The following is a 14,964-nucleotide window of genomic DNA, read 5'->3' as shown; positions in this document are numbered from 1 at the left end:
CTTTTATACTTTCATTTTTATGTTAAAAAAAATCCCACAAATGGCAAGGTTCAATAGTCATTAAGAAAGTGATTATTTAGTTGGTTTTTAGCTGCGAATTAAAACATGGGTTATATATCCCGAAAAAAGGAAGATAAATATCAAGATAGACTGTTCTTTGTAGGCTGAAGATCGGAGATAAAAATGCCATCCGACTGAAGGCAAAGCCTGGACAGTGGGGCCTCGAAACAAGTAGTGGAGTGAAACAGAAATTCGAAATATGAATATATGGTGGACTTACCAGTGTGAAGTCATCATGAGTTCAAATCAGGGAGCATTATGCCAACTGAATTCTTGTTGGACAAAATGGAGTATTGCAAATAGTGTCTGAGCAACTCATGCTTAAGGAAATCTTTTTCCAAAAAGTCCTCTGAAAAATCTAAGCAAGTTTAATGGTATCAACCCATTTGGACGAAAACCTAAAGTTAAGTTCTAGATTTTCCAGTTAAGAAAATCTGGAACTAAAACTTAAAATGAGCTTCAGAACCGTCATGACATAGCATGGCCACAAATTCAATTTTAAAATTAATTTCTTAGAGAGAATCGCGCCATTACTGCGATCATAGGTGGTTGTCACTTGTCCAACGGCTGCCAGATATTTTTTATTCGAAAGAAGCAAGAAAGAAAGTTTCCAGACTGGAGTGAGCAGACTAATAATTAAGCGCATCATCATCAGGGATCCGCTGTGACTTTCTCACGCTGAAGTTGCACCTAGCAGAGTTTTCCACCACGGATTTGCATGTATGTATGTGTCTATGATCGAGCCGGCTTACTTTTAACGAAATTGGAGTGCAGATCACATGAAAGAAAACTTCCTAAAATAATAGAAATTAAGCGTACTTAAAATATATGAAAGTGTTAAGATTAAAATTCCTTAGTGATTGTGATCACGGTGTGCCCCATGATCTGGTGTCATTTCTTGTTGAGTTGCCATTTATCAAGCTGTTAATTCTAAGTTCAATAAGGTAATGTGTAGCTTTATTTTAACTGTGCAAAAGGTGCATTTTGTAAGTATATCATACAAGTATAAACCAGTTGAATCATATTTTTTCTATGTAGCATTAGAATATATCAAAAATTCTTTGTTCCTTTGCCAAAGTATTTAGATACAGACTTTGTGTGTTTTACGGGTCTTTATCTAATCAGCATGAAATGACAATATTTTGGGCATTGAGACTTGCTCTCTTGTTTCATTGCAGAGTATCAGATGCGCAATGTAAACCAGAGAGCAGGGCCAGCCCGGACTCACCAACGAAGAGGGGCTCTCCGTCAGTGAGTTTTCTTGTTCTTCTTAGTTTTTACCTTCTTTCTTACTTTCTTTCTCTCTCTCTCTCTCACTCACTCTTTTCCTAATCACAAAACCAATACTTCACGCATTGGCCTCCGTTCCAGAATGGTCGCTGGAAGAAAGGGGGAAACAGGTGGCGCCACTGTTTTGAGGAAAGATTAATCTACAAAGATTAATGTATCGCTCGGTTTAAGGAAGGAAGAAAAAAACAGAAATTCTTGGTTCCGCCTTATTGATAAACTAAACACGATACTAGCAGAAGGGACCGGTGCAGGCAGGTTAATATTAGCTTATTGGGGTGGGCAGATAATGAGTTTTGGTATCAAGTACTGTTCGTCAATGACATCTCGGACATTCTGGAAGAAGGCTCGTGCTATTTTTTAACCACCATCTACTCTTTGTTCAATCATATATTTCTAAAATGAATATTTTTGCATGCTCTGAATGTTCATAAATTGAATGTAATTGGAATGAATTTTCCTTTTTCTCATCTTTATTCCTTCAGTCTGTTTTTAAATGTATATTTTTCTTTATATTTCCATTCTTTGCACTTTTAATAAACTTAAGTACTCAGTGTACGTACTCTGAATATTACATGTAAGATTGTTTGAATCTTAGTGATTAATAATGCTAGTCAAAAAGCATTAGAAATGAATCTTATTTACTTGGCTAAGCATAACAGTTAACAGAATATGTTCTTGATAGTTCTCGCACATGAAGAACATCCGCTTTTCCTGTGTTCGGAGTCCTGCAGCACTGAGATGTAAATCCTGAAAAAAAAAAAAACAAAGATTGGAACGGACATTTTGTTTACATATTATTAACCGCCATTGTTTTTATATAAATACGAACACAAGTGAAACAATTTATTTGAAAAAATGCTATTTTTATTCATATAATTATATTTGCATCATTTATGTTAATGTTTTCGGTTCTCTCCCGCCCGGTTGACCTTTGCCCTTTTCGTATATCTCTAAAATAGTCTTTCAGGATTACCGTATTGTTAGCACTGCGCATTCGTATTGAAAATTTCCACCATCTACTGGAACATGAGAGGTCACAGCTCCATGTAATGCCTGAATCACGCTAATAGACTTATTGCCACCTCAGTTCGCTTACATTAAATATTTTCTCGGGGAGATTTATGTCTAAACTGTGGCACAGTCCCGGAATTCGACTCCAATTTTGTATTGTGTCAGTTCTTTTGGAGTGCAGTGCATGAAGAAAAAAAGGAACTGGCCAATAACATGTCACAATCAAACAAAGAGGATGAAAAACCAGGTCAAGTTTTAAACGAGTTCAGTTTTATTCATATCGAAACTGGTTTCTGGATCGAACAGATCTAATAATGGTAGTAATCTTCTTCGTTTCAATCTGGTTACCGCCATCCTTTAGTTCGATTTCTTAAAAAACGCCACATCGATATTAAGCAATTTAAGGGGATATTCCATATCGATACGATCGGTTCCACATTCCCTACTCGAATGCACTTTTCTCCATTCTGGTTACTGCAATTGTGAAAGCTGATTATATCAGGTTCCAGCTGAACCAGTCCTGAGTACAGAGTTTTCTTTAACTTGACCCAAAATATTCTAATTTGACTTCCTAGTCACTTCCTCTTGTAAGAATAAAAAAAAAAGGGTGCATAACTGCACCAAAATAACCGGAAATACAAGTGAGGAGGCTCTCGTTTATGCCAGAATATTGACTCGTTTTAGGAACGACGAAAGCAAAATGTAGAATGGAAACATTTGTGGCCAAAACGAAACTGGCTTTGTGTCATTCAACAGCGAGATTGCACCACATATCTGCTGAGTTTTAATAGTTAATTAACTGCGTATTTCCTTGAAACAAAGCGAGAAAATCGATTCTTATATTGATTATGTAAACTATACGCTACATTGGAAAAATTGAGAAAGGCGAGTAGTTCATATACTGCGAACTCAAATTACCCACCGCTTTCTTCAAGAAGTGTAAGATATATTTATTTCGCCAGCATCCCACAGATTGATCACCAGATTTCCTATAAGCACCTCGAGGAGTAGCTGCGCAGAAAAATAGCTTTTTTTTTTAACGCTTTCATCTGATTTATTGGTCAACTTAGTGACATTGGGAAAGCCGGCCGAAAAGCAGTAAAACGTGGTGTGTTGCAAGGGAAACAGAAGAAAATAATAGCTTCAACGAATAAGGCAGTCTCTTTGTTCTGAGGTCTATCGTGAACGAGCAACTAATTTTTTTCTCATATTTGTGCTTGATGTTACCCTCGGTGCGATCTGGAAAACATCAAGCACGAACCAAGGTGTGTGTGTGTGGGAAAGAAGACGGGGGAGCATCGAGATGAAAATCTTGCGAAATTCAGAGAGAGTAATACTTACATCGAGGGCTTCTTCAATGGGTGTGTCAGCTGTCCTTTCTTTTGAACAGTAACAGCTCGCTTATGACCGATCAAAGCGCGGTACACTCTGCGAAAAACGAATTACAACAACAAGAATTTTCATAAGACAGATAAACCGTGCTTAAATTTAAGTCTGCTTAATTGGTGGCAAAACACTTGAATCTGATAGTCTAATATTGGTCTTTATTTGAAATTTTTCAAATCACAAGCCCATTTTTTTGTCCAGCAAACAGCAAGATTACCCCAGAATAGCCGATGCTCCTAAAACCATACAACAACCAATCTGTAGTCGGAAACAGCTGCAAGAGGCCAATAGAGGCCGAAAAACGATTGCATGTAGTAACAGAAAGACTACAGTCAGTCAAATAATAACCCAGTAACCAAAGAGACATTTCAGAACGCACACAGCATATCAAGGATGGCGATTAGCAGCTGACAACCGAACCGGATTCCACTCTTGACAGCATGAAACAAGAAGGTACAGTTACAGTGGGCTGAAGAATGCCAATACTGGACAACGGAGGACTAGAAAAAAGAGATTTGATCTGACGAATCCCATTTCCTGCTATTACCCGTTGATGGGTGGGATAGAATATGGCGAAAACAGCATTAGTCCACATAGCCATCCTTCCTGGTGTCAGCAATGCAGGCTACTGGTGGCGGTATAATTGCATGGGGAGTGTTTTCATGATGCATATTAAGTTCCGTTGATGCCAGTGGAGTACATTGCAAATACTACAGGTTATACGAAAATTGTTTCCCAGGCACATCCCTTCATGGCTGCACTTGTGGCTAGGTTCTTCCAATAAGGTAAGGGATGAGGTGTAAAGCGCTCTTTGGAGTAGCAAAAACAAAACAAAAAAAAACTATTTATTAGGGTCACCAAGGAAGTTATTTCATCTATCCATGTGTATTATGTCTGTGTTCTCTGGTCGATTTGTCTTCTTTGCTGGACAACAAACCCCGGTTTCGGGAGGGAGGGAGCCTTGCTATATACGCCTGAGACCGACTAACTGAGCCAAGGAGTGAAAAAAAGCCTATAAAAGTTCCTCGTTATCTACGGGATTCGAACCCGGGTCTTTGGAGTAGCAGGGATACTCCGACCATCTAATTTGCAAAAACTGTGAGAATATATTGAGTCGACATCGTGGCATGACATCATTGAGTCTATGCCGCGACGAATCGAGGATTTTCTAACGGTTAACGGGAGATCTATCTGCCATTAGTTAAGTGTACGTTATGTGTCCACTCGGTGCCGACAGTTGGTAGTAGGATCGCTGTCCTCCTCACACCGGGTGGAAAAGACCTAAGTTCGAGTCCCATCAATGACGTGAGGAATTTTTATGGGCCTTTTCAAAACCTGCTGAGTTAATCGGTCTCAGGCGGGGGGGGGGGTATCATGGTTTTTTCGTATACAAGGAGCAATATGGCCATCAGAATACATTCTGATGCTCCTAAAACTCTACTACAATAATAAGAGCAGCAGCATGCTGCTGTGTAAAAGTAGTCAGAACCATAAAATTCGACATAAGAAAAATATGTACTTGTTGTCGAATCTGTTGAGGAGTATTATCACAAGACTCAATTGTATTGAATTTTAAAAGGAATTTCTCCATTTTCATAACCGCGAGATTATGACTGTTTAAAATTCAGGGGCCAGGTCTGCATAAATCAAATGTGTGATCTAACAGCTCCCGCACCAGGCTTTCATATTGTTTACAAGGCTGACGATAAGGCATTGTGGGTAATAAATCCCACTCCACAACAGATTTTAGTGTATGGAATGAGGTCAATATAGTTCGATTTTTCTCTAGACATCCTCAATCGAATTCCGTACTGAGATCTGATTTACCTCTCTATCCAGATAACGTCCTGAGTTTGAATGAAAGAATAAGCTGAGTCTTAAAAGAAAGAGCATTAACATTCATTAATATGAATTCAGCATCGATGGCGTCTCTGAAAATCCTCATATAGTGTTCCATGAGCTCCACTTTTAAGCAGACAAGGCACCTCTCAAAGTTTCAGAGACTGAGCAGGCTGGCATACCACCAACAGATATTGTATTCATTCATTGTGCCATAAGGACAGCTTATTCCACTTTCACTACGGATAAAACTCGTAGAGAATTAGTTCAAAGGCAACCTCTCCTTACCTATAAAGAAACAGTGGCCCACTTATCTTGGCTTCAGAGGAGGAACACAAACCTTAGAACGTCCGCATGTACCCCCTCCCCCTTCCATAAAGCTTTCTGTATACAATATATCTTGGAACTGTCCAAAACCGACAGGTACTTTCTTATAATTAATCCTGAATGAGGCTGTAGTGCACCACCAGAGGTTGGCTGTGATCTCAAGAGAGACATCTTGTGGCATCTTACTGCTAGGGCCAGATAGTATTCATTGCAACCTGGCCTGTAGACCCCACCAGTGAAACGTTGGTCCATACACACCGGGGATCCTAGTTCTTGCCAGCAAAACATATTAAACAACTGCCACCTGCCTGGATAGTGGCCGCCATTCACGTTGGGTCCATGGACCAGCGTTTCCTGCGCCACACGAAGGCGTCCGTCGGCGTGTTAAACCAGGTATTTGGACTCATGATGAACGGTGGTGTCCAGCCAGAGTATTGTTGACACCACAGCATTCTGCATTGACGATGATCAGCTGTGAGGAGAGGGTGTCTCTTGGGTCGTCTACTGTGTACCCCTTACGTCTGAGTGTGCGGGCATCGCCATTAGAAATATTGTTCTTGCATTCTCCATATCGTATTGCGACGTAAACTGTCGCACAGTGACCTGCCGTTGGGCCCGTAAATTGAGGTGCACCCTCCGCTCACCACGAACATCCACCTTGCGTAACTCTTTACAATTCTGTCGGCGGGAGGTGATTTGACTCGTTCGGCACCATTCTTTATACCTTAACCACAGCGGGCCATGAGCAACTGACAAGATGTGCTGTTTCCGATATGGAAGCTGGGGGAAGCCCTGGGGTCCGCTTCTCAACACTTGAATATGGAAGCACCCGACACACGAGCTCCCACAATCATGCCCTTTTGAAACTCCATGATATCTTTACTACGGTCCATTACTGATACTTTATCACTTTGACTTGCACGACCAGATTCAAATTACCACTGCCCTAGAGTACGAAGCGATTCGGCTTTTCATACTGGTAACTATGCGGATGAAGTGATCATAATTCAGTGATCACTGAGTGTGTACATACAGTGCATTATGGCATGAGTTGCTGGAGCCGTAAAATCAAAAGTAGCATGTGCAACAGCAACAGTTTCCTGTGAAAGTGCGAAGATTTGAAGCCAAATGAGGATGGTATTGGCTATTCCCACAGTCCCGTGGGAGCAACCAGTGTCGATGGCAGCGAATCTATATCAGTCAAAGCTTCAACTGTCTTCTTAAGAAGAGAAAGCTTTCAAAGAGTGGACCCAATGTGACTGTGCCAGGGCATGATCCCTCTGTGAGAAGCTTGCGCCCACTGTTGAGACTGCTAAGGCGACTTTGAAGCTTGTTAGCTGAAAATATTCTGTCGAGGTATTTAGTGTATTTAGTGGCATCTTCATCATATGATGGTGCTGGTTACTGGGATTTTGTGCAGCGGATGCAGCAAAGTCGACTTTCCGTGGTGAGGTGAAACAGTTAAATATTTCCTCGTGAGAAAGACCCGTCCTCTAATCAAGACCAGCAGACTCACGATCAGCTTTAGTGCGAAATGGCTGTTTCATTGACATATGAACTAATCAAATGACATATCCTCCAAATTGGGGGTATTTGTATGATGTTATCAGTACGCTGGCAGATGATTGATGCTGTCTTTGATATCAACCGCGCTCTGTCAGACGATTCCTGGGCGTCCCCATGTGCCAGGAATGATAACCAACCAGTGATATGTTATCCTATAAATTACCTGCACAGTATTTCAATAGATGGAGGGGTTGCCAGGAAAACTGACTGGAACCGCCTTCTTAAATAAATGAATTAAACATCTGCAACTTTAGGCAACCGCCATTCTGTCTAGTGATTAGATTCTTCTGAATTCTCCTTTCTGTTCTCTGATGGATTAGTGTTCGCATTGTTTTATTCTGGTTTCAAATTTCTCTCTCTCTTTGATTCCGGCATTTTTAGGTGCTCCTTTTACCTCTGTTTCTCGTTAATATGTCCCTTATTTTCCCCCTCTCTGTGATTTCTTCGTTCTTCATTACCAAGAATAACGGAACACGTGGGTATGGAAAATGTTCACACATGACACACACGCAAAAAAATGATATCCCTCTGTCATTTATTTTTCTCTCTTTCAGTAATATTTTATACGCTATGTTGAAGATATTTTTGTATTAATCTTCACTGATGTTTTCATATTTCTCTTTCTTCCCCGTTTCTTTTTTATATACATTGCATTGCATATTTGTCCTTCATTTTTCAGCCTTTCGTCTTATTCCCCGCTTACTTTCGGTTCCTTCCCCACCCCATGACCATTTCCTTCCATCTCTTCAATTTTTATTTTTCTTCTATTTCTTTCAAGGCATTTTTAGCTTCATTATGCAGTTCTCTTCTGATTCCTGGACTGACATCGCTGTGCGTTACTCAGCTTTTTATTTTATACTCATTAAAGTCACGTTTGCTTTTCATATATTTGATGAGACATTCGAAAATCTTAACGTCTGGAAGTCAAACTAGTTCGAACTTCAGCCACTTTATTCTTTAATTTCCTGTATTGCGCTTCCTTTTCTTAAGGAAAAAAAATTGATCTAAATATCTGTTTAGCTATTTAGAGACGTCTCACATTTTCCGGAAGTTATTTCAGCTGGAATCAGAAGAGTATAAAGATTCAATTGCTAATTTACTTAACAAGCAAATCCATGCCATGTTGTCTGCAAGAATGAGAAAGAATTGATAAGTTTCATGTTTTAGCAAAGGAACGCGTACAGAAGGATGATCAAACTTATTCATTACTTCTTCATGGCTGTTCTTTCTTAAATCTTCTTCACCACATGACTAGTATTTGCAAAAATGCTCCTTCCTTCTTTACGCATTAGGCATTAGTAGATAGTTTAACGTTAGAAATCCAAACCAATCATGGTCCCAACGACGCATCACTCATTGTTTTTTTACCGAATAGCAATACTTCTTGGAGTCCACTCATTATTAGACCAATTTTAAATTGTAATTGTGGCTACAGCAATCCACAAGTTGAATTTTCAGTCTCAGTGGCTATAATCATTCACCTTACCAACCATCCTGCTCCTAAAAGGATCGTTGGAGTAAATTATAAAAGTGTGCATTTGTATCAGGATTATTCCTAACCAATGAGGACTGATCATTCCTAACCAAATGCTGTTTTGGACTGCGGAAGAAAAGGTAGCACTTCTCATTCCACCACTTTCTTATTTCCCATTAATTCTCCATAATCTGACAAATGATATTTCTTACCCTGAGTTCAACTGTGACTGGGCAAAACCAATGGTTATAGGGAAACCATCTAGCATTCCATTCGATCTTATTTCGTTTAATTTGTCTGCCAAGTCGATGTTTCGGTTTCTAGGACGATTTCATAATTTAAGACGAATTTTTGATTCTAAAAGTGTTCCTGACATGCAGTGCTGTAATACCCTCACTTAGGTACCTCTCTATGGTGGAAGTTGCTTTCAAAATCAAATCACATTCGCGAACGTATTCATTGTGCGAAAAAGCCAGAGAAATTTCAAACGAGAAATTCGCCAGCAAATTTAAAATTATGAATCAAATACTCCACAAAGAGAAACTGCGGATTGGTCCATTTTCTTTTAAACTATTTTGCTAAGGAAGTAAGCTATCCCAGGCGTTTTTTGTTCTTTTTTTTTTTTCCATCTGAGAGAACACGGGCAATAATTCATTATCTTGAATTATTTTTCTGGCAGCAGATAATGTCATCAGGCACCGAAGGCCCTGGAGGCTTCTCAGCAACTTCATAAACCATTAAGCGCTTTGCTTCCTTCTGTTGCTGGAATCGTAATGCCCCCTCCATCGACCTCTTCGAACTGCTGGCCAATCGGATTATGTTAGATATTTCATAGACATGTTCAATGAATGAATCTATTTTTTTTTTCGTCGCTTTATCTGCATTCTTATTCTTGTCAGTATAAAATACGATTCTTCGCGAATATCGATGCGATGTGAGGAGAATTGTGAACGAAGAATATTATCTGAAAAGGATAATCCTTCGCGCTGTGAAGATGTTTCCACGAATTTCCTTCATCCAGAATCCAAATTATTTTATGCCACATCGCAATCGGCGAAACAGAGATGGTGGTGGAAAATCTCATCGTAAATATCAACTTCAAAATAGCATCGAACGAATTTCTTTTCCATCTGGTTGTTCAATACGAAAATTGGCGATGGTTATCTTAATGTTTAATTCCATTCCTGAAGGAAAAAACCGCACATATGTGATAGCATTAAACGTAACGGTCTGGTCCTAACTATAATTATTTTAAAACTAAAACTCATTCATCTTTTTAAAAATAATAAATCGTTAGCAGAAATGGGTATTAAAATCTCGAAATTGCGAAGGCGAATTGAACGAAAACGATACTTCCATTATCTGAACAACGTTGTCTGTCCTGCATTTTCGGGAATTAGAGGCAGTAGCAGACATTATGGTGTTCACAATGACGAGTTCGTCCAAGTTAAAAACTGTTCGGTTTCTTACAGAGGAGGGTATTCTTCTGCGTATGGAAAAGCTGTAGATGGAGGTCTCTTAAGACTAGTAGCCTATAAATGGGCCGGTCACTGGCAAAGAAATAAAACTCTGGCGGATGATCTTAATCCAAGAGAAGCGAATACAATTTTTAGAGATCAGTGTGGCGTGACCACGAACTGGATATCCGTGGGTTTGCCTACACAGTAATCCATAAGATTTCATACAAAGTCTGCGCGAAATAGGCTTTCAGTGATGAACAGAACTTCTGAGAATAGATCGCGTGTGTGTGCGCAGCGTCTATGATGTCAGTTGAATAAGAAAATTAAATGGTTATAGGTTCAGAGGAGTTAGCTTTTTGGATCACATATTTAGCGTGGATAAAATAAGGTGCAGCCATTCTGAATTAGAGAGAGCAATCAGCGGTCCATCACCCACCACTATGCCCAAATAAATGATCTGCCACTAAACAACCACCCAGAAACTGGTTGAGCATCCTCTGTGTTGCCCGGCCTTTTGGTAGACCGAAAAATGATGCAGTGGGACGTCGATTCCACATGGACATTGAAATCCGGAATTGGTATCAAAAGCAACCAAAAGGCTGTTATGTACAGAAGGGATAAGGGCTTAAACTGTGATGAAGTACCAGTTACTGAAACAAAAACAAAACCTACAAACCTTATTCATTTTACTTGCCCTTGTATAAATGGGCCTTACTTTGAATCATCGAGCTGCTTTTACAGCCAATCAAGAAATCAAATATAACTAGAACTTAAGATTTCGGAACTTGTTCTCTAGAGAATTTAAAAACAACGCATATTAATAAGTAATGGCATTCAAAAACAGACCCACTGGCGTCCAATAGGCATCGTATAACCACCATCCTCCCCACACCGAGTGGGGAGAAACCTGATTTCGAATCCCGTCAGTGATGCGAGGAATTTTTATGCATCTTTTTTCAAAATGTATCTGAATTAGGCGGTCTTATGTGAGGGTAGCGTGGTTTTTCCTCCAGAAAACAGCAAATCGACCACAGAATACGAACAATATGGCCTAAGTTGTTGATGCGCCTAAAACCCTACAAAAAAATATATAGGCATTCTTTAGTTCTTCAAGAGTTCGTACCCTTTGGATATACGACGAATAGACGTTATATTACATTCTTGAACGAGGGATTGTATAATGCTTGATATAATCAAGGTCTAAATTCCAATTTGGCAAAGGAATTCAAATTGATTCGATATTTCACACTGTTCATATCAATCGTCGTCTCTTCAAGTATTCATTCTGCGTTCCTCTTTTCTGAATCGCTGCTTATTAGTCTCCAATTAATTATAACAATTTAGGGAACTGGATCGTTTGATTTGCCATTCCAGAAGGTGTCCCTGAAGGCTCGCCCCTTAGATTTGCTTCTGTTTATTATTTAAGAAACGATCTGTCAACTGTACTTACCCTGATAACACTGAATGGCAACTTAAGATGATCTTAAGCTGTAAAGACTCTTTCGTTTTCCACTGTCAGCGATGAACTCCAGTCCAGTCTGGATTCGCCTTTGACTCAACAAAAATAACACATTTAAAAACCCGTTGAAATGTAAATTCTCTTCTACTCCAGTCGTGTAATTCGACAGATCTTCAGCTCTTTCCTGTCACATCGATCTCGGACTTCTTCTTCTCCAAAAGCTCCTGGAAGAGGTTTGCTGTTTATACTCCTTAGGTGCTTACAGCTTTGACAAGACAATTCGCCGTATTTAGCAGTCACGTTGATTCGAATCACGGTCAGCTTGAAGCGCGTGTGCTACTACACTCTAGCGCTGACCACTCGGCAATAGCCGCGGTATTGGAACGCGTCCTTGTCGCAATGTGAACGTGGCCTCGCGCTACGGCGCACCGCGCGAAAACCAAAACCGTAGCGGAGTCACTCTAAAGAGATTAATGACGGGAAGGGAACGTCCCCCCACTCGAGGGACCCGAGCGAACAATTGAATACAAAATGCCTCCCCAGCAGACAGGATTAAAGTTGATCCCACTTTCTTACGGTTTAACTAACTTTGTTCTTTTTTGCGTTGTTTTGCGCTGGCGCGAGTGAATTCTCTCCTCCCTTCAATTAAACCTTCATTTCCCCACAAACGGTGTGCAAAAGCTGAAGTTATTTGTTAAATGTTACAATTAATTTGCCTCCCAACTAACTAATTGTTAGCTCGCTTGCTCCGATCGATTAGTGGTAGCGGAGCTAATTGCGAAAGGGAGCAAGTGTTGATTTTATGCAGAAACCCACCTCGAAGTGTTGCTAAGGAAACAACGCCCCCCCCCCTTCGCCCACCAAAAGAGAAGAAAAAAGAAAATAAAAAAAAAAGGGAGGAAAGCGCGAGTACCTATAGATTGCACTGTGGGCATTCCATCATGGACCCAACCTGACTTGTGGAGTTTTCGGTTTGCCGTAATATATTTACGTACGCCATTCGCTTGCAAAGGTCGCTACAGATGCCCGTAATATTGAGCGAGTGAGCGAGCGCGGGCGCGTCACGTGAAGTCGGTATTACTCGTACGTGGGACGACGAAATGAAATATCGTATATTCGGAACCCCTTTGCCACGGATCCCGTCCGATATTGGAGAAAGAGCGAAACCCAAGAGAGAATTTAATTACGCAAAGACCATATTAAAATATTACCCACAATTTATCGTTTGGTGCGCAGTCCGTGCTAAAACAACGTTGGCGATACACGCGCAAAATATGCCCGCTATGGAGATTGGTTCGAGACTAGTGTTGGGCTACATCTATCGGGTTGCTCAGACGGGCAATGATCTAGCGGTGGTAGGTTAAAAGCGTGGTTTGCCACGGTCTCATAAGTCATTGCAAGTCCAGAAGCATTCCTTGACCACAAATAAAAACAGGATCAGTACGCATTTAGAAGCAGATACATCAGATTAAAGTTCGTCCTTGCGTCACACATCTTTACTCTTTGTTCTTCTCCTCGCGTGTCCATTCCTTTTCGAGCCACTAAGGAGATTCCGATTATTAAATAAACCCCCAGATATTTTCTGTCTCTCATTGCAGTCGCTTTAAGGAAGTTAGGTCTTCTCCCGGTTGAGGGGAAGTTCACATTGTTCCGATGAAAAAAGTGTAAAAATTTAATGAGGGAAATTTCTTGAGTTCATGGAGCTGGATTCGATTTCTGTTTCACGCAGAAGTTAACTTTCCCTCAGTGTAAGTCCGGTCAGAACACGTTTAAAATTCAGAACGATTTCTTATTTAATAAAAAGAAAAAGAGAGGCCTTCCTGCGTTGAATTGTTAGGAAGAACCCAGAGCACTAATGATGGGCAGGTTGGGCAATTTACTTCTCAGATGTCGCATCAGTCAGAATATAATTGTGCCCACGCAGGAAAAGTATGGACACAGAAATAGAAGTACATCGAGGACCACACCAAAATTGATAGAAGTCTCTCTCTCTCATGGGCTCTTAAAAGTATTGAACTTACTCCTAAATGCAGTTCAAAAGGAGACACGATTGAAAATAAGAAAAACAAATGAAGGTGTAGTTGAGAGCGGGTTACCTTGGAGTGAAACATTGGTTTCGCTTGCGAAATGTTTCACTCCAGAAACCTCCCCGGATCTTGAGACCATTGAGTCTGCACCGAAACCAGGAAGTATCCAAAGGGGACTTACTTGGGAATAATTAGCGAAAGTTCAGGCAAAGAAGGAATCAGCACCAAACTGCTCGATCCGTCTGTTGTTCGCAGCGGTGGCGACTGACTGCGACTTTACACCCTGCCTTTCCCCGCACAAAGACGACATAATGTTAAGTGGGCTCGTTAGGCCTCGTGCTATTCGAGGCACTGACAAATGATTCTATTTCGGCTTTCAGCAATTAGCGTTCTAATGGGCCACAAGGGGTGATGCGACCGGTGAGCAGCAGCGGCGCACGCATGGAAACTACCTCAGGTTTTAGCAGCATTCATCCATCCACGGGAATTAGTTGGTTGTTGGTCTTTTAGGAGAGGGTTAATTAGCCCGCAAGAGTTTGCGGAGAAAATTAAATAGCGAAGGGAGAGCGTATAAAAACGTGACGCGTGCGCATACAGACGCACGAGCGTAGGTAATAGTCGCGACGCATTCATTGACATCCTCCACGTACTGCAATGGTGGTGGTGGTGCGGACTTCGTAGACAACGGAACAAATTTAAATAATTACCCCATTCGTAAGCGAGCCTTTTAAGGTCGAGCTGAACCGCAGACTCGACTAACCCCCGCACTCATCTGCGAGTTATCCGAGTGTAAACAAATGAAACGGGTCAAAAATGAAACTCCCCCCCCCCTCCTTCCTGGGATCACATCATAAATTTGATTGATTCCGCATTAATTAACAACTTCTGCTTTTTAATATGCAGGCCAAACAGTGACTATTAATATGTCAGAAGTCACAGTCACCGTTTCTTTCATACAGTCGGTTTTGTTTACTCATACGTATAATAAACTCTTATTTTTGACTTCTATTCGGTCAGTGCTTCAAAGAACATCATCATGAACATGAATGGGTTACGTTATATCAA

The 14,964-nt window shown here is 40.6% G+C and overlaps 1 protein-coding gene across 7 annotated transcripts in view; it reads left to right on the top strand.

Moving 5' to 3' along the window:
- Positions 1-14,964, top strand: part of LOC150078494 (one cut domain family member 2-like) — a 352,098-nt gene that overhangs the window by 240,680 nt on the left and 96,454 nt on the right. For 2 of the 7 annotated variants that reach the window (XM_090385362.1, XM_090385360.1), the window contains one exon: positions 1,239-1,307. The exons of 3 other annotated variants lie outside the window; for them this stretch is intronic. In XM_090385362.1, the coding sequence (XP_090241488.1) occupies positions 1,239-1,307 (69 nt within the window). Of the gene's footprint in view, positions 1-1,238; positions 1,312-14,964 lie in introns of all 7 variants that reach the window. 2 more of the 7 variants (XM_090385366.1, XM_090385365.1) reach the window with 1 other exon arrangement.

Source organism: Mastigoproctus giganteus, chromosome 11 (assembly GCF_048544385.1).
Source record: "Mastigoproctus giganteus isolate SK-2022 chromosome 11, ASM4854438v1, whole genome shotgun sequence".
In the NCBI taxonomy this organism is placed as follows: Eukaryota; Metazoa; Arthropoda; class Arachnida; order Uropygi; family Thelyphonidae; genus Mastigoproctus; species Mastigoproctus giganteus.
This window is presented reverse-complemented; position numbering and strand designations above follow the sequence as displayed.